Source organism: Ornithorhynchus anatinus, chromosome X2 (assembly GCF_004115215.2).
Source record: "Ornithorhynchus anatinus isolate Pmale09 chromosome X2, mOrnAna1.pri.v4, whole genome shotgun sequence".
NCBI lineage: Eukaryota > Metazoa > Chordata > Mammalia > Monotremata > Ornithorhynchidae > Ornithorhynchus > Ornithorhynchus anatinus.
Genome location: NC_041750.1, coordinates 7,728,002 through 7,746,646, shown reverse-complemented (window position 1 = coordinate 7,746,646; position 18,645 = coordinate 7,728,002). Strand labels below are relative to the sequence as shown.

Genomic DNA, 18,645 nt, shown 5'->3' with positions numbered 1-18,645 from the left:
GACACAGTCCCTGTGGGGTTCAGTCTCAATGCCCATTTTACAGATGAGGGAACTGAGACCCAGAGAAGTCAAGTGATTTGCCTGAGGTCACACAGCAGACAAGTGGTGGAGTAGGGATTAGAACCCACGGCCTTCCGACTCCCAGGCCCGTGCTCTATCCCTTCCCGCCACGCTGCTTCTCTACATCCCAAACGACTTCATGTAGAGGGGGTGGAAGGGTCCCCACCCTAGCTGTCCCTTCCCTTTCGGAACAAAACCCAAGGGGCCATTCTCCAAAAGTGGCCAGAAAGCCAGAGACTCCAAGGCATAGAGATCTGGATGGAGCTCAGAGATGAAGGTAGGGAGAGGAACAGCCTCTTCTCCACCCAGCTGCCCACCACGCGCATCAAAGAGGCAAGTGCATGAATCGATGCTGGGCAGGATCCCTTCACGGGGAGCTCTCTGGTTGCAGTGAGCCGCTTGTACTTCCCGCTGGAGCCTGGCTGGGAGCTAGGGTGGGGCTGGCTTAGGAAACAGGAAAAACAAGTGCTCTGAGGGCCAGGGGCCCAAAACCTCCCGATTCGTCTGAGCCACGTAGAAGCAGGGGGAAGGTCCAAGTGACTTTGGGAGCACCAAGTCTCCATTTGAAGTCTGAAGCCCTTTTTCAGCTTTAGGGGGCAGGGCTCCCAGGACAGTGGGGTCCTGGGTGATGCCAGTGGGGGCAGGACAGTTAAGCAATGGGTGTTTAACTTCCATTCCCACTCCCCCGCTTTCTCTGGTCATCACCCCATCCTCAAAGAAACTGGCTCACAGCCGCCTGAGGTTTCACTGGGGGCCAAGCAGCTCTAATGGTCCGTGTCTGAGGATCCATCAAATTGAGCCCGTGGCTGACCTTTCTTGTGTCCCTAACCCCAGCAGCAGGCCCATAGCCACCGTTTCCCAGTTGCACCCCAACTCCGTCAGGAAAGTCATCTTCTGGCTCGGCCCACCGCCAGGTTCATAAAGCCAAGCTGACCAGAACTAAGTCTAGTAGGCAGCTCTTGGGGGTGGGGGGGAGCTCCACCTCCCTCGCTGCATCTCGGGTCCCGGTTCCAGTCCGAGACCAACGTTCAGCTAACTGTTGGGGAGGGTTGTTGTTCCTCTGTTCCCCTTTCCCCTCCAATCCCTAATTAAATGCTGTTCCCAAATCACAAACGGAGCGATCTGGGGGTGGGTGAGAAAGAAGAAAGAGGTGGGGAGAAACCTTCCGGATCTGCCCCACTCACCAATGGAGAATGAAGCAGGGAAGCAGGGGGAGCGTTACCAGACTCCCTGGCCACCCAAATCCCTCCCAAACCAATGACCTTCCCCATAGTATCATGAGGGAGACTCCGCTTCTCCATCCCGGCTGGGGAGGAGTCAAAGCTCGGGGCCACGGATGCTTGCTGACATTTCTGCTTGCTTCGGTCAGCACCCCCCAAAACCAGAATTGCGGGGAGAGGTATCGAGGCCACGGCCTCTCCCGATCTTTTACCGGCCTGAACATACTATCAAACCCCACGCTGATTCCACGCACAAGTTCTAGAAGCGCAACACCCTGACCCCCAGAGATATGCACGCATGAACACAAAAGCAGAAGGTCCCAAATTTAATTGGGGATAGAGGCTGCAGCTGACACAGCCTACAACTATACATTTGTCTGCATCGGGGAACTGAAGCAGAGGGCCTAGATGTCTCTGGGATGAAACCAAGAGTTACAGTGGCCCTGACTAAAGGGATTCTGCATCTCCACCGTGGCCAGGGGGAAAGGGGTGGGGGAAGGAGAACCACAGCTGGACAGTGAGGGGGCTGCAGTCCCCCTCTTTTCTCCCACCAGAAATCTGACCCTTGATATATCCTCTGTATCACCTGCAGAGGGATCAGCTGGGGTTATGTAGCAGCCAGTTTTGTTTGGGTGTGGGTGTGAGGGTATGTGTGTGTGTGTGTGTTGGGGGGGGGGGTGTTGAAGATCCCCCTGCCAGCTCCCCCTAACCCTTCCCCCTTCAGGACAATAAATACTCCGCAAGGAGGGGAGGGATAGGTGGGTGATGGCCAGCTGAATCACAATTCCACCTTCCAATTGGAGGAATCGGCAACCCACCACAAGAATCTGGAAAAATGGGCCACGCTGGCCGCAAGGAAGAGGGTCAGTGCTGAGCTGCGGCCAGACAGCCTGGAGTATAGAGGGCAAAGAAGATTGGGGGCGGGGGCGAGGGGAGAAGGAGAAACACCCGACCCAACTACTCTGTGCGGAGGATGATGTGGATTCCCGAATCTGTGAAAACCGGGCCACTCATCTCTCCCGTCCTCAGCGCAAATGAAGCATCTTCAAATGGCTTCTGCATTTGACCTGGATGGGGATGGGAGAAGAGTTAATGGGTCAGTTGGAGCATTATCACCAAGCCCCCCCACCCCCAACCACCCATCCAACCATACCCCTTCAGCCTCTCAACCCCTGAGAGGGTGCTATCTCCCAGCTTGTTAGGTGTAGTGGGGGGGGGGGGGGCTCACAGAGATATTCCCCTCCTCCCCAGGTTCCCACCTGCCAGGTGGCTCAGTCCAGATGGTAGGGAATCTGCTCGACTTCAACCCTCCCCTCTCCCGCCCTTAATGGCTCACAGGCCCAAAAGTTATTTATTTCCCCCTTACACCACGTAGGCTAGGGAGGCTCCGTTTCCCCCATCCACTGTGCTCCAACCTCTCCAAGAATGTTGAGACAGTCTGAGACACCTCCCAGGTGTAGCCCACAACCCCACAACCTCTTCAGAGGGGGTGGGGAGGAAGCCCGGGGCAATAATCCTTCTCCCCCCACCCCCCCACCAAGAGATTGGATCTGTCAATCAACCCTCCTCTGAGCACCCTCTGCTGACACCTTCCGGCCCCCACAGAAACTGCACATCCCTCACACTTAACTCTGAAGAGATGGGCTGGGGGACAGAAGGTCCCGGCCAAGCACGAGGGGGGTTTGTTTCAAACTTCAGCCTCCCTTTTCCCCTGCCTCCAACTCCTCCTCCATGAATCCAGTTCCGGGGGGGGGGGGGGGGGGCTTGCCCAGAGAGTCAGCCGCACCACCCCCCCCCCCCCCCCGGGACCAGATGACAAGCCCCGCAACCCCAGCATCCCTTGGGACCCCGGAAGACTCCGATCGACCAGAATTCAAGCTCTGAGCTGGGTCACCCCATCCACCCTTCCCGCCCCACCTCCCACGGCTCCCCCCTCTCCGCTGGCCCGGACACTCTGATGCACAGACAGACCCCCGAGACACGGGGACGATACATTGCCCTGCACCTACCCCTCCCGAATGCTCCTAGGTCCCCCCGGGCTTTGGCTGAATTGCAGTCACTGAACTGGGAGGCCAGGACCTCAAAATCCTCCTCGCCGGATTTGATCTTCTGGATGTACCCTGCAAACACGGGCTGTGGTCAGAAGATTTGGGGGTGGGGTTGCGGGAATCTCGGAGAGGTACCGGGGTGGACGGTAGTGACTGGGGTGGGCAGCTGCTCCACCCGACGCTGGAGGCCTACGGGCCACTGGGTCGAGAACTGTTAGGGAGACCGCCCCCTGCCTACCCTGCCTTGGAGGGGCGCCCCTGCGGAGAAGGGACAAGCCCACTACAGTGTCCCGGGAAGGACCGGACCCCTGAAACCACCCCTCCATTCCGGCAGGACGTCAGACATCTGCCCCGACTCCCTAGACGTCATTTGGACGCAGGAAAGCTTATGAGTGATGTCACCCTGGCTCCGGTCCGCGGTCCATCCAACCAGGACTCAGTCTGTGACACTTGGTACCAAGATCTTGGGAGGAATCACGCGACGGTTGCTCTCCCGGACACCCGTCCTCCAGTTTAGGAACGGGCCGGCCAGGTAAACACACAACTGGTCCCCTAGGGACCCGGTATGGGCCAATGGCTTGAGGAAAGAGCTGAGAGTGACTCCGAGAGCTCTCTCCTGAGCTGTGACTGGTAACGCAGACTCGTGACTGGGAGAACTTAAAGTCTCAAGCGGCACCGTTACTAGTTCAGTCCCACGGTTCATCCAGCGTAGGACGGTCAGTTGAAGGAACTGGGTACTAGTTGCCCTCCTGGATATCAAAGCTCAGAGTTAGTCAGGACCCATCTAACACCCTAATGTGCCCGTCCCCCAAATCCCTAACTTTTCCAGAAGCCCAGCATGGACCGCTGACCCAGGAATCTACCCAACCCCTCACCCGTCCCCCGTTGAATCTGCTGAGGTTCTTGGTTGCGACCCGGACTGTTGGAAGGGATCCCATTTGCTGATCCACCTGCTGGCTGAAGTACTTCATTTGGTTTGAAGCTTAAAGGTGGCCAGGTCAAAACAATGGGCGTCCCCTCCCCCTGCTAGTATGAGACTGGGAAACAACAATCCCATGTTCATCCTGTTCACACCCTTCTGGATTCTATGTCCCCTCTCAGCCCGGGGCTTTTCCAAATGCAAAGTCATAACCCTGTAAGCCTAACCTCACACGGAAGCAGCTCCACCTCACTGATCCTCTTGGTTGCCTTTCTCTACAACTTCTGCAGTTCCATTCTTTCCTTCCTGAGATGCGACAACCCAAACTGCACCAAGTATCCCAGGTGGAGGTATAGTAGGAAAAGAGATGAGATATGTAAGAGGGAGACTGCTGGTGGACAGCCTTGAAGTCAGTGAAGTTCTGTTTGATGGAGAAAGAGATAGCCACTGGAGATCTCTGAGGAGTGGAGCAAGGCACTCTGAATGGTGTAAGATCCAGATGGCAGAGGGTAGGATAGTCAAAAGACAGGGAAGGCAGAGAGCCCAGAAAGGGGGCAGAGAGAGTCCGGTGAGGAGGCAACGAGGGCTTCGACTAGTAGAGAGGCTGTAAGGGGGGAGAGAAAGGGGGTAAAATGGAAGAAACGCTGCTGAGGAAAACAGCGGGATTTGAAGAGACTCTGATACGGGCAGGGAGGAGACAGAGACGGCGACAAGGCCGGGAGCTTTGGGGACAGAGAGAAGGGTGCTGTTGTCACCAGTGATGTCAAAGTTAGGAGGAGGAGGAGGAGGAGGAGGAGGAGGAGGAGGAGGAGGAGGAGGAGGAGGACATTTAGGAGGTCAGAAGAAGAGTTTAATTTTTGACATTTTAAAGCGTTGGTGGTTCAGCGAGGTGGAGACACCCAAATATAGCCGAGAGCTAATCGCTGCTATTGACACTGTGTAAGGAGGCAGTAGCTTTTCATTTTGAGCGTGGGGGGCAGGGATTTTAGGGAGGAAATGAGCTGGAAGGGGCAGCCTTCAAGTAGTTAAAAGACCAGAGAGCCACCGTTTTGTCTTTTCAGGTGCTGACAGGAAACTTTCGAGCCTTTTCAGTTGCCTGGGATGAGCAAATCTGGGAGTCCCACTCGAAGAGTTGTGGTGGAGATTGCCCCCCTTGGAGAGGGTGCCGGAACTGTGGACCTCTCCCTCCTCTTCGAACATCTAACAGGCCTCAGCTTTGTTGACAAGGCATTAACCTAGTTCACCTCCTATCTCTGACCGCTCCTAACGCCGGGCCCTCTTCACCTCTCATCCTCTTACTGTGGGTGACCCCCAAGGCGCTGTTCTAGGTCCTCTATTCTCTTCACCCTACACTCACTCTCTCGATCGGTATTTATTGAGCACTTACTGTGCGCAGAGCACGGCACTAAGTGCTTGGGAAAGTACGACACAAGAGAGTTGGCAGGCCCAAACCCTGCCCCCAAGGATCTTACAGGCTGATGGGGGAGAGGAGCTCACATGGCTTCAGATGCCATCTCTGTGAAGGCAACTCTAACCTCCTATCTCCACTTGCGTCCCCTCTACTTGGATGTTCCCCACCGGCACCTCAACCTCACTGTCTAAAATGGAACAACTCACCTTCCCCCTAACTTTCCCAACTCTGCCAAGAAAAAGGCAGTGTTATTCTGGACCCCTCGCTTTCTTTCAGTTCTGACATTCGGTCTACTGCCAAATCCTGGTGGCTCTTCCCCTATCTCCCGGCTCTCCGTCTATTACTCTCCAGCTCACCGTCTTTGCTCTCGTCAAGCAAACCTAGCTGTACCTCCTTCTCGACTCCCACCTTAGTCCCCCCGCCCACACCGTTCCTCTAATCTACACTCCCTTACTCCTCAAACCCTACAGACCACAGCGGTCCTCGCATTCAGTGCCCTCCCCAAATCCCGCCTCATCCCACGAGCCCGCTCTGATTAGCTGCCCACAGCCCAAGTCATCCAAACCCACGGGCATCTCTAGCACTTACACCTGCTGGGCTGCAGGCTCCACTGTACTCTTTCAACTATCCAGTACAGTTCTCTGCCCCCAGTAAGTGCTCAGTGAATACTACCGACCGCGTTTATATCTCACCCGAACACTTGTACAAGAGGTACTCGACAGCCCATTAGCCGACCGATTCTTCGCAACTACTTTTTACGTCTGTCTTGCCCTCTAGACCGTAAGCTCTGTGCGGGCAGGGAGCGTGTCGCTTCTCTGTTTGTTTTCTATTTCCCAAGGGCTTAGGGCCCTGCCCTCGGCGAGCGAACAATAAACGCTACTATTACAACTACACGGTAGCGGAGGGAACCCGCAGTTGTGAGGATCCTCTGAGGCAGACCCGGCGGTACGGTTCCTCTGGGCCCCCACCCCAAACCCCAATAAGATGTCACCGTTTATCGTCGGGCCATACTTTCCCAAGGGCTCAGTACAGGAGAAGCAGCTTGGCTTAGCGAAAAGAGGTTTGGGAGTCGGAGGACGTGGGTTCTAATCCCGGCTCCGCCACTTGTCGGCTGGGTGACTTTGGGCAAGTCGCTTCACTTCTCTGCGCCTCGGTTTACCTCATCTGGAAAACGGGGCCGAAGGCTGTGGGCCCTAAGGGGAACGACCTGATTACCTCGCATCTACCCCAGCGCTTCGAACGGTGTTCGGCACATAGTAGGCGCTTGACGAATACCATCGTTATTATTATTATTATTATTATTACAGGGCTCCGCACCCAGTGAGCACTCAAGAAATACGACTGGATGGGCGAATGAAGGGGGAGGGAGGGAACAGACCACATCTCTGCCTCCTGGCCGCCGGTCGTGCGCTTCTTTGTGTCTCTTCAGCCCCAAGGGGCCCACCGCCCCTCGCCCACCCTACCCTCCTCTGGGGAGGGAAAGTAGACACTTGCCGTTGATGAGCTCCAGAGCCTCGTCCTTGCTCCGGGTGATCTTCTCCTGCCGCCAGGAGCTGGGCCGCCGGGACTGGTTGTGTTTGACCAGCAAGTGCGAGCACCGAACCTTGGCCGGCTCCTGCCCATTGCGACCACCGGCACTGCCCCCCCCACTGGGACGCTCCCACTGGCTGGCATTGGTGATGTGGTTGAAGTAGTAGACGCGGCCTAGCGTGGTGGGGAAGGGGGGGTGGTGGTTAAAGTGGAAAGTAAGGCCCCGAGCGATCGGGTGCGGGGAGCGGGGATGTCGATCCAACGGGTCGGTCGGGGCCCGGGTGGTGGTGTGGGGAGGGGGGGGCGGGGGAGGAGGGAGATGGAAACGGGGAGTCCGCTTCGACGGGGCTCGGTCCCTCCCTCGTGCCTGCTTCCCCCAGGAGGGCGGAGGGCGAACGCGGGGCCCCGAGCGGCCCCGCTCCCTCCGCCGGCGAGGGAACGGCGCAGAGGCCCCGGCGAGGCGGGGGAAGGGGGCCGGGAAGAGCCCGCGGCCTGGACCGCGATGTGATGGGGGTCACGACGGGCCCCCGGGAGGGGAGGAGGGGGAGGAGGAGAGAGGAGGGGGCGGGCGGCCCCGGCCGCCGACCCCCCCCTCCCTCCAGCAGCACCTGAGCTGCGGCTCATCCGCTTCTCCCAGCCCGGAGGGAGTTTCTCCTCATCCGCCATCTTCCCTCCTGCCGCAGAAAGCGGCGCGGCGCGGCCCGGCCCGGCCCGACCCGGCCCGGCTGGCCCGGCCCCGCCCCCGCCCGCCCCTCCGCTCCCGGCCGCTCCCCGCTCATTGGCTCCCCGCTGGCCGCACCGGGCCAGGCGGCGCCCGCCCCCCGCCCCCCCAGCGCCTCGCCGATTGGCGGAGCCCCGCCGCCTTGCCCGCGAGGCGCCCGCCGGGGCCCGCGAGGCTTGCCCGCCCAGCCGCCCCGGCAGGCGGAAGCCGGGCCCGGCGGCGGAGGCCATGGGGCCGTCCGGATGGGCCCGGCGGCCCGACCGCCTCACTGGCCCGTGGAAGCCCCCCACGCCCCTGTGTTCTCCTGCCGCCTTAGCCAACCCGCCCGGAACCGGCCGCTCCTCCTGCCCTCGCAAATCCTCACTTTTTCGACCGCCCGATCGACTGTCGGGAGATCCCGTCAGTGTTCCCCCACGGCGTTTCCCAGATCTGCCCCTTCCCCTCCGTACAAACTGCCACCACCCTGGTTCAGCGGGTATTTGGCATTCCGAGCGCTCGGTACAGTGCCCTGCGCAGAGGAAGCGCTCAATAGATACGACTGAGTGAATGAGTTTGTCAGGTCCAGTTTAGCTACCCAGCTTCCTCACTGAGCTCCTTGCCGATTCCCTCTCTCTGATCACGAGATGTACATCACCCTGATTCTATTTGCCATTGTTTTTATGAGATGTTCTTCCCCTCGACTCTATTTATTGGCGTTGCTCTCGTCTGCCCGTCTCCCCCATTAGACCGTGAGCCCGTCAAAGGGCAGGGACCGTCTCTATCTGTTGCCGATTAATAATAATAATAATAATAATAATGTTGGTATTTGTTAAGCGATTACTATGTGCCGAGCACTGTTCTAAGCGCTGGGGGAGAAACAGGGTAATCAGGTTGTCCCACGTGAGGCTCACAGTTAATCCCCATTTTACAGATGAGGTAACTGAGGCAGAGAGAAGTGAAGTGACTTGCCCACAGTCACACAGCTAAGTGGCAGAGCCGGAATTCGAACTCATGACCTCTGACTCCCAAGCCCGGGCTCTTTCCACTGAGCCACGCTGCTTCTCTACAGCTCGGATTTGTACATTCCGAGCGCTTAGTACAGTGCTCTGCACATAGTAAGTGCTCAATAAATACTATTGAATGAATGAATGAGTACTCCAATCAATCGCTGGTATCTACTGAGCTCTTAGTCTATGCGGAATACTGTATTAAGCACTTGGGAGACTATGATAGAGTCGGTAAACATGACCCCCGCCCTCTGGGGAAGCAGCTGTGGCCTAGTGGGAAGAGCACAGGCCGGGATTCATAGATCATTCGACCTTATTTGCCGAGCACTTACTGCACGCAGAGCACCGTTCTAAACTCTCGGGCCAGTTCACACAACGGAGTTGGCAGACGTGGTTCCCTGCCCGCCACAGGTTTATAGTTTGGAGGGAGTCGAAGGGCCTGGGTTCTAATCCCGGCTCCGCCACTTGCCTGCGGTGCGACCTCGGGCAGGTCAGTACTTCTCTGGGCCTCAGTTCCCTCACCTGCAAGAGAGGGACGCGGAACCTGTTCTCCCTCCTCCTCTGGAGAAGCAGCGTGGCCCAGTGGAGAGGGCATGGACCTGGAAGTCAGAAGGACCTGGGTCCTAATCCCGGCTCCGTCGCGTGTCCGAGGTGCGAATTTAGACAAGTTGCTTCACTGTGCTTCGGTTACCTCATCTGTAAAATGGGGATTAAGAGTGTGAGCCCCATGGGGAACGGGGCCCGTGTCCAACTTGATTAACTTGTATCTACCCCAGTGCTTAGAACACAAGCACTTGACACCTACCATAATCATCATTACTGGAAGGAGCTTAATTGAGTAGGCGCTTACTGTATGCCAAGCACCATACCAACTGCTGGGAGGTACAAGATAATCAGATGGGGTGCAGTCCGTGTTCTATTCAGGGCTTACAGTCTTAAAAGGAAGAGAAACAGGCATTTTACCCCCATTTTAAAGATGAAGAAACAGAGGCCCAGGGCTCACAGTCTTAAAAGGAAGAGAAACGGTCATTTTTACCCCCATTTTACAGATGAAGAAACAGAGGCCCAGAGAACCTAAGAGACTTGTCCAAGACCACACAGCAGACAAGGGATGGACCACGGATTTGAACCTGGGCCTCCCGTCTCCTAGTTCCCCTGCTCATTTTCCCTTAGGCTCTCACCCTTCCTACCTCCTACCTATGCCCCTTCAAATCTGCCATCCCATCTTCACAGCCCTTCTAAAACTCCCTTTCCTCCAGGAAGCCTCCCCAATTTCTTCTTCTCCCACGGTCATATCCTCCCTACTACCATCTCATCACTTTGACAACGTCTTACTGCACTTTTGTATATATCAATTCCCATAGTCTCTCCTGTTAGGTTGGAAGCTCATTTATAGGGCAGGGGTCATATTGTTTCCTGCCCATAATAGGTGCTCAAAAAACACTTTTGATTGATCGGCCCCTTCCCCCAGTAATCCCATCCTCTCCGATGATTCTTTCCCTGAGTTGCCCCTTTCACCCACCCTCTGTGTATGTGGTGGGGTATTTGCAAGGGAGGAGCTAGAAGCTTGAAGGAGATGGGGGGAGAGGGGCTTCAACTGGACTCCTCCTTGCCATTTGTGGGGTGGGGGGGTGTTCAGGACTGAAGGGGGTTGGTGGGAGGATGATCATTTCCATTTTGTCATAAACATAGTCTTAACATGTAGGATCCACTATCCACTGGGCTGCCTCATCCGCTAACCACTAGTCTGCCTCGACTCTTGAATTTGCACTGTGTGCTGCAAAGGCTTCAAAGACTCTCATCCGCTAGCGATTATCTGCAAATGATTAAGTTGTTATTGTTTCTGGTATCTGTTATCTGTTCCTCAATTCCCTCATCTATAAAAAAAAATGGGGATTAAGAGTGAGCCCAATGTGGGACAGGGACCGTGTCCAACCTGATTAACTTGTACGTACCCCAGCGCTTAGAAAGGTGCTTGGCACGTAGTAAGCACTTAACGAGTACCGTAATAATTAGTAGTAGTAGTAGTAAGCGCTCAATAGATACCATTAACATCGCTATGCAACTGCAAGGTACGACTGCTATGACGACGGCGTATAAAACAACTGAGCTGGCGGTGGAGGGGAGTGGGGCATAAATAAGGCAAGAGCTCATCCCGGACACAAGGCCCAACTCTTCCCTGGGGCCTGCTTCCCGGGAGGGAGAACGTCCAACCCCCTTATCATCTAAGCTCCCGTCTGCCCCGATCCAGCGCGGCAGGTGAGGGTGCAAAAACAGTAAAGGACTCCCAGGCCAGTGGCGACCCCCAACACTCGAATCCAATGGGCACTTGTCAGGGATAGGTTTCCGCAAGGTTTATTTGCCAGCCAGTGAGCCTCGAAGTTCGGAAAATGCCGGCTTGCCATATAGAACATCCCCTCGGACAGGTTGCACGGAGCACTGGAGCAGCAGGGGACAGAGAAGTGAGGCCTCCAGCCCCTGGCCTCCCACCTTTTATACGTCATCCCCTTGTCAAACACACGCTCAGTATTCGCACCTTCTACATTCGGCCATTGTGGACTCAGGCCTTCCTCCTGCAGGCTGGGTCAAGATGAGTTCCAGTCTTTCAACACCCTGGATCGCTGTTCCTGGAGAGGCCAGTCCTGGGCCTACCATCAGGCCAGGGTCTTGAGGAGAAGAGTTCTCTACCCTGCAGCAAGAGCTGACTGAATCATCGGCTTCCAAGATTCAGAGCTGGCCTGTAACACGGCAATGCACGCAACCCCTAAAAAGAACCTCGCGCCTCACCTAAGAACGGAGCAGCACACGACAAAGCCTTTGAGACATTCTTCCCTTTATTAGCCCAACAAAGATTGGCCGGGGAGGGGGGGGGACAGGGACGGGACGGACAGGTAAAGATTCAGGCCATTGGAAATGGCCTTATTGATAGTATAGCTCTAAATTCATACCATCATGTATTTCATCTGGAAGCAAAGTCAAGGAAACAATCCTGCACGTTTGTCAGCTGGGGTGGTGGTGAGTTATGGGGCGCTGAAAACTTGGGACCAATACCTGGGGGGAGCAAGGGGTTTTGGCCTTAAGACTCCCAATCGGGGGGGGGACGACACTGCTGGATCAGTTAGCCCTACTGAGAGCTCACCTCCTCCAGGAGGCCTTCCCAGACTGAGCCCTCCCTTTCCCTCTGCACCTCCTCCCCCTCCCCACAGCACTTGTGTGCATTTGTATATATTATTTATTACTCCATTTTATTAAAGATGCGTATATATCTATGATTCTATTTATCTATTTCGATGGTATTGATGCCTGATTACTTGTTTTGCTGTCTGTCTCCCCCTTTTCATTCAATAGTATTTATTGAGCGCTTACTATGTGCAGAGCACTGTACTAAGCGCTTGGGATGAACAAGTCGGCAACAGATAGAGACAGTCCCTGCCGTTTGACGGGCTTACGGTCTAATCGGGGGAGACGGACAGACAAGAACGATGGCAATAAATAGAGTCAAGGGGAAGAACATCTCGTAAAAAACAATGGCAACTAAATAGAATCAAGGCGATGTACAATTCATTAACAAAATAAATAGGGTAACGAAAATATATACAGTTGAGCGGAGGAGTACAGTGCTGTGGGGATGGGAAGGGAGAGGTGGAGGAGCAGAGGGAAAAGGGGAAAAAGAGGGTTTAGCTGCGGAGAGGTAAAGGGGGGATGGCAGAGGGAGTAGAGGGAGAAGAGGAGCTCAGTCTGGGAACGCCTCTTGGAGGAGGTGAGTTTTAAGTAGGGTTTTGAAGAGGGAAAGAGAATCAATTTGGCGGAGGTGAGGAGAGAGGACATTCCGGGACCGCGGGAGGACGTGACCCGGGGGTCGACGGCGGGATGGGCGAGACCTAGGGACGGTGAGGAGGTGGGCGGCGGAGGAGCGGAGCGTGCGGGGTGGGCGGTAGAAAGAGAGAAGGGAGGAGAGGTAGGAAGGGGCAAGGTGATGGAGAACCTTGAAGCCTAGAGTGAGGAGTTTTTGTTTGGAGCGGAGGTCGATAGGCAACCACTGGAGTTGGTTAAGAAGGGGAGTGACATGCCCAGATCGTTTCTGCAGGAAGATGAGCCGGGCAGCGGAGTGAAGAATAGACCGGAGCGGGGCGAGAGAGGAGGAAGGGAGGTCAGAGAGAAGGCTGACACAGTAGTCTAACCGGGACATAACGAGAGCCCGTAGCAGTAAGGTAGCCGTTTGGGTGGAGAGGAAAGGGCGGATCTTGGCGATATTGTAGAGGTGAAACCGGCAGGTCTCGGTAACGGATAGGACGTGTGGGGTGAACGAGAGAGACGAGTCAAGGATGACACCGAGATCGCGGGCCTGAGAGACGGGAAGGATGGTCATGCCATCCACAGTGATAGAGAAGTTGGGAGAGGACCGGGTTTGGGAGGGAAGATGAGGAGCTCAGTCTCTATCTGTTGCCCAGTTGCACATTCCAAGCGCTGAGTACAGTGCTCTGCACACAGTAAGAGCTCAATAAATACGACTGAATGAATGATCACTGGCGTAAAACCCCTTGGGGGAACCTCAGGATGGAGTTCCTCCCTTCATTCATTCATTCACATTTATTGAGCGCTCAGTGAGTGCAAAGCACTGTATTAGGAGCTTGGGAGAGTACAACAGACACATTCCTGCCCACAATGAGCTCACAGTCTAGAGGGCGGGACACAGACGACAATACAAATAAATAAAATCACAGATATACATATATATATATATATATATATACTGTGGGGCTGGGAGGAAGAGCCAAAGGAGCAAGTGAGGGAGACGCAGAAGGGAGTAGGAGATGAGGAAAAGGGGGGTTTGGGCCGGGAAGGCCTCTTGGAGGAGATGTGCCTTCAATAAGCCTTGGTCGACGACCACCCTAATAACACTTGGGGTATTTAATAAGCACTTACTCTGCGCCAAGCACCGTATCAAGCGCTGGGATGGGCATAGCCCCCGTCCCACTGGGGGGGGGGGGGGATCCCGGTTTAAGAGGGAGGGAAAATGGGTATCTAATCCTCATCTAACTACAGATGAGGAAACGGAGGTCCCGAAAAGTCGAGTGACTTGCCCCGGGTCACAGATTAGTCCAACACGGAGCACTATTTAATGAGGTGTACATCCCCTTGATTCTATTTATCGTGATTAACTTGTCTTGTTTTTGTCCGTCTGTCTCCCCCGATTAGACTGTAAGCCCGTCAACGGGCTGGGATGGTCTCTATCTGTTGCCCAATTGTCCATTCCGAGCGCTTAGTACAGTGCTCTGCTCATAGTAAGCGCTCAATAAATACGATTGAACGAATGAATGCCAGTTTTACCCTGCGGCACCAAATTACCTGTGACCGGTCCACGAATGACAGCCCAGAGACGCAAAGATCAGGGGGAGGAGGGGATCGTTGGCAAAGACAGTGAGGAAACGGATCGAGCTCTGACAGTTTCAAAGGATACAATCTCCTAGAGATACGTGATTCTTAAAGATAGTATACCTGCAAGAGACAGAAGAGGGGGGCGGGCTGAGGAGGGGGCCGGGGACCCTGACCGCTCCCCGCTTTCGCCTTCCACGCCCACTCACCATTTCTTGAGGACGATCTTGTCGGAGCGGGTGCCGGTCTGGGCCGCGATCAGCTTCTTCAGGTCGCCGATCGCGTCGTCCGTGCTGGGCAGCCGCCAAGTTAAGGAAAGGGAGGGCCTCGCCTCATCCCGCCGCCCCCTCCCCTCGGGCCAACCCACCACCCTACGGGCGCGAAGACCCCCCTACTCCCGGAGGATACTTGCACTTCACTCGGACCTTCTCGCCCAGCCTGTCGTTGCACACCACCTCGATCATGGCGCCCGTCGCGGAGAGCAAGGGAGACGGGGACGCTCGGGGAGAGGGAAGGGCAGCGTGGCTCGGTGGAAAGAGCCCGGGCTGGGGAGTCCGAGGTCGTGGGTTCTAATCCCCGCTCCGCCGCTTCTCTGCTGTGTGACCTTGGGCAACTCACTTCACTTCTCTGGGCCTCCGTTCCCTCAGCTGCAAAAACGGGGATTAAAAAATGTGAGCCCCACGTGGGACAGTCTGAGTATCCCGTATCTCCCCCGGCGCTTAGAACGGTGCTCTGCACATACTAAGCGCTTAATAAATACCATCATTACTATTATTATTATTAATAAGGGGACGGGCCCGGCTCCTCGGCCCCCCGGAGTGCCCGCGCTGGGTGACGCAGACCGGAAGTGGGCGGGCCTCGTGCCGCGGCGGGGCCGGAAGTGACGGCGCCGGGGCCGCCTCCGGGGACAATGGCCGAGGCTGAGGCCGAACGGCTGCCGGACTGGCTCCTGCTGGAGATACTGTCCTTCCTGCCACTCGGGGACCGGGTCCGGAGTGCTAGGTGCGACCTCGGCAGGACCCGGCCGGGAGTCCAGGCCGGTCCTGCCCTCCCCGGGGCCACGCAATCCGGGGCCACTCCCGCCCCCATTTGGGCCGAGGTTCTCTTGGTTTCGCCCAACGAGTAACCGGGCCCCGCCCTACCGCCCCCCCCCCACCTCGGCCCTTCCGAAACGGCTCAGACGGGAGCCGCGCCCGCGGGGACCCAACCGGATCGCCCGCCTGTTGGGCCGACTCGATCGGGGGTCCCACCTGATTCCCCGTAGAGTCCGGGGAGGGACAGGGAAGGGTGACAGTTGGGGATCGGGATGACGATCGAGCGTTGATGGCGGTGGGCGGGGGAGGGGCGGGGCGGCGAGGGCCTTTTTTTTTTCCGAGGCCGGAATGAGCCCGGGGAAGCCTTCGACTCCCTCTCCCTCTCGGTGGGGGTATTGAGGAGGCGGCTCGCTGGGCCGGGTCCGCTCCCCCGGGCCTCCAGAGTGAGCCCCCCCCCCTTCACCCCCTTCTAGGGTGTGTAGACGCTGGAGGAGACTCGTCCAGGACAAGACCCTGTGGAAAAATGTCGATCTCACGCCATACCCGGTACAGCCAGCGCTGCCTCACGCTGGGGGGAGGAGGGGGCGGGGGGAGGGGGGAGACGCAGCCGCGCGGGCGATGCCCCTCCCTCGCCGAGGCCTCCTCGCTCACGCCGTGGCCCTTCCTTCCCTCAGATCAGCCCCAAGGTGCTGTGGATTCTGCTGCGCCGTTACCTGGGCCCGGGCCTGCAGTCGTTAAAGGTGCGGGGCTCGTTGCCCCTGACTCCCCGCCCGGGCCCGCTGTCCTCCGCCCTGCTGGTCAGGCTGTCCCACCGCTGTCCCCGGCTGTCCAGCCTCAGCCTGCAAGACCAGGACCTGCGGTCCCTGCCCTTCTCATGCCTGCCCCGCTCCCTGCGGGTGCTGGAGCTGCAGCGCTGCGAGCTGCCGGCCAACTGGTTCTCCTCCCTGGGGTCCCCGGCGCTCCAGCTGGAGCGCCTGTCGCTGGACCGCGTCCCCTCCTTCTCCAACCGGCAGCTGGAGGCCGTGTGCCAGCTGCCGGGCTTGCGAGTCCTCAAGCTGGTCGGGACGTATCGGATCACGCCCATGGGGGTGCGGGGGGCCCTGGCCGGGGGCGGGGGGAAGGAGCTGGAGGCCCTGCAGCTGTGGGAGTGCGCCCTGCCCGCCGAGACCATGAAGAACGCCTGCCAGGTGCTGCCGCGGCTCCAGGTTCTGGAGGTCGATGGCATCGCCGTGCAGATGGGGCTGGAGGAGTGTGGGAAAAACTACTACCCCTACCGCCCTGGCCCATCCGCCCCTCCCTGAGCCCCCGCCTGCCGGTCCCCGCCCACGCGGACGGGGACCGGAGAGACAGGCGGGAGCTACGGGAGTCGGCCGGCCGTCCGGTGCCTTAGAAACACAGCCGTGCTCTCCCCACCCCGCCAGCCCCGCTGGACGCCGAGGGATGTTGCTCTCCGGCGCAAACCAAACCGCCCCCTAGATGTGTCCCGTGATGTGGATCCTCCCTCACACCAGATCCTTACCCTGCTCCGGATCTGATCTCCCCAGCCTCCGTCCCTCTCTCTGCAGTTTACGGTGACCGGCCGTTGCCCGTCCACCAGTCTGTGTTTGACCAATAAAGGTGCCTATATGTTCGCTCTCCGTCGTGTTATTTTCGAGGGGGACCCGCCTCGGGACAAGCGCCCCCCGGGGACCCGACGACGCCTCCCCGGCCAGAGCACAGTTAGGCAGGACGCCGGAAGGCCCTCGAGGGCAGGGATGGGGGTGCCTCAGATCCCTGCTTGTTCCCATCCGCCGTCACGCCGATGCCCCCGCAGTCCACGGCTGCCCTCCCCCCCGCCACACCACCACACACACACCTCCCCCAAACTGGCAGAGGACAGCTTCACTAGCCAAAGAAGGGAGAGGCCTACCTCAGCTCCTACCTCAGCTCTACTCCGTGGCAATCTGGCCAGATCTCTGACATTCGGCCTCCCCTTGTACTGTTGCCTTTCAGATAGATGCACGGTAAGATGACGATGATCGTCGTGGTATCCGCCGAGCCCTTACTATGCGCCAGGCACCGTACGGGGTGCACGCTGGCAAATCGGGCCGGACGCAGCACCCGTCCCGTGTGGGGCTCACGGTCTCGATCCCCAATTTACGGATGTGGTCACTGAGGCACAGAGGAGCGAAGCGACTTACCCAAGGTCACACAGCAGACGAGTGGCGGAGCCGGGATTAGGACCCGTGACCTTCCGACTCCCAGGCCCGGGCTCTATCCGCCACGCCGTGTTGCTTCTCAAGATCTGATCTGACCCCTTCCTGTTCTGCAAGTTCCTGGGACAAACACATCTGACTGAATGGGAAGACCGTTGGCATGCCTACAGGCTCCAAGGGGGCCCGAGGACCTACCTCACCCTGGGGAACCGGGGCCTGTTCAGGAGGGCAGATGAGGGTATAAAACATCTAGGGGTGGGGGTGTGGGGGGAGGTTTGGGGCCCAAGACAAAACTGCTCTGGGGGAGCTGAGGAAGCCCCGTGGAGAGGGCTAAAGCCCAAGGGCAGGTAAGTTTTGGGGGAAACCTAGTAGTAGTCGTAAAAATATTTGTTAAATTCTTATTGTGTGCGGAGCACTGGGAAAGAATACCCAGGAGGGAAGCAGACATAGTCTTTGGCCTTCAGGGGCTTAAAATTTAAAAATGTGAGTGGGGAGAGGGGACTGGTGACAGACCGGTAAGGAGGGATGAAACAAACACTGACAACATAAAAGACAGTAACAATAAAAGCAGAAGTCAGTAGGGGCCCAGCCACTCCCTCAGGATCCCAAGGCTCCGCTAGACCCCTGCTCCAGCCCGGGGAAAGGACTCAAGAACTCGGCCACCGTGGCAGCAGCTGTGACTTCTGTGACTGCAGGTCTGAGCTGTGAGGAGCCCAAAATCCTGCAACAACTTATTTCCTTTGCTTTTCTAATTTTTGGGGTTTTTTTTTTACCTTTCCTCACGTGTCTGGCCAACCCAACCTCATCCGTGTATTTCTTTCCCAGTGTTGAGTACAAATGCTTGATAAATACCATTACTCCTACTAGCGGCAGGGTACTTCGACTAGAGACGCAGAATTTGCAGCTCAGAGCCCACAGTCACGACGGCGGCTACGACGACCGCTCCGGCGGCAGCCGCCACCGCCTTCCCGAGGCTCTGCGGAGATGGCGCCCGGCTGCAGCTGCTTTCCTCCCTCCTGCCGGGGTGGTGCAAAGCAGGTCAGGGTGAGCGCGGAACATGACCGAGGGGCAGACTCAGTTTCCGCCCAAGCACTCGATCACCTAGCTCCCTCCAACCTCACCTTGCTACTCTCCTACTACAACCC

At 57.3% G+C, this 18,645-nt stretch overlaps 3 protein-coding genes across 3 annotated transcripts; 1 reads left to right on the top strand and 2 right to left on the bottom strand.

The window, feature by feature from the left end:
* Positions 1–1,590: 1,590 nt before the first annotated feature.
* PIN1 (peptidylprolyl cis/trans isomerase, NIMA-interacting 1) lies at positions 1,591–7,913 on the bottom strand. Its single transcript, XM_029053372.2, has 4 exons — positions 7,797–7,913; positions 7,153–7,362; positions 3,290–3,400; positions 1,591–2,347 (listed from the first exon to the last, which is right to left on the bottom strand). Exons 1-4 carry the CDS (start codon positions 7,852–7,854, stop codon positions 2,238–2,240), a joined length of 489 nt encoding a protein of 162 aa, XP_028909205.1. The 5' UTR covers positions 7,855–7,913; the 3' UTR covers positions 1,591–2,237.
* A 3,795-nt stretch (positions 7,914–11,708) lies between these two features.
* On the bottom strand, positions 11,709–14,927 carry UBL5 (ubiquitin like 5). The gene is made up of 4 exons (XM_029053103.2): positions 14,680–14,927; positions 14,481–14,564; positions 14,357–14,394; positions 11,709–11,858 (listed from the first exon to the last, which is right to left on the bottom strand). The coding sequence occupies exons 1-4, from the start codon at positions 14,733–14,735 to the stop codon at positions 11,815–11,817; spliced, it is 222 nt and encodes a 73-aa protein (XP_028908936.1). The 5' UTR covers positions 14,736–14,927; the 3' UTR covers positions 11,709–11,814.
* A 219-nt stretch (positions 14,928–15,146) lies between these two features.
* On the top strand, positions 15,147–16,937 carry FBXL12 (F-box and leucine rich repeat protein 12). The gene is made up of 3 exons (XM_029052482.2): positions 15,147–15,273; positions 15,779–15,851; positions 15,980–16,937. Exons 1-3 carry the CDS (start codon positions 15,182–15,184, stop codon positions 16,604–16,606), a joined length of 792 nt encoding a protein of 263 aa, XP_028908315.1. The 5' UTR covers positions 15,147–15,181; the 3' UTR covers positions 16,607–16,937.
* The last annotated feature ends 1,708 nt before the right edge of the window (positions 16,938–18,645 follow it).

Coding starts and splice junctions, on each gene's coding strand:
- UBL5 (XM_029053103.2), bottom strand. CDS start 14,735: ATGATCGAGGTGGTGTGCAACGACAGGCTGGGCGAGAAGGTCCGAGTG. Junction 14,395..14,480: donor AAGATCGTCCTCAAGAAATG/GTGAGTGGGCGT, acceptor TGTCTCTTGCAG/GTATACTATCTTTAAGAATC. Junction 11,859..14,356: donor TCACGTATCTCTAGGAGATT/GTATCCTTTGAA, acceptor CTTTGCTTCCAG/ATGAAATACATGATGGTATG.
- FBXL12 (XM_029052482.2), top strand. CDS start 15,182: ATGGCCGAGGCTGAGGCCGAACGGCTGCCGGACTGGCTCCTGCTGGAG. Junction 15,274..15,778: donor GACCGGGTCCGGAGTGCTAG/GTGCGACCTCGG, acceptor ACCCCCTTCTAG/GGTGTGTAGACGCTGGAGGA. Junction 15,852..15,979: donor TCGATCTCACGCCATACCCG/GTACAGCCAGCG, acceptor TCCTTCCCTCAG/ATCAGCCCCAAGGTGCTGTG.
- PIN1 (XM_029053372.2), bottom strand. CDS start 7,854: ATGGCGGATGAGGAGAAACTCCCTCCGGGCTGGGAGAAGCGGATGAGC. Junction 7,363..7,796: donor GCGGATGAGCCGCAGCTCAG/GTGCTGCTGGAG, acceptor CCACCACGCTAG/GCCGCGTCTACTACTTCAAC. Junction 2,348..3,289: donor CCTAGGAGCATTCGGGAGGG/GTAGGTGCAGGG, acceptor ATCCCCATCCAG/GTCAAATGCAGAAGCCATTT.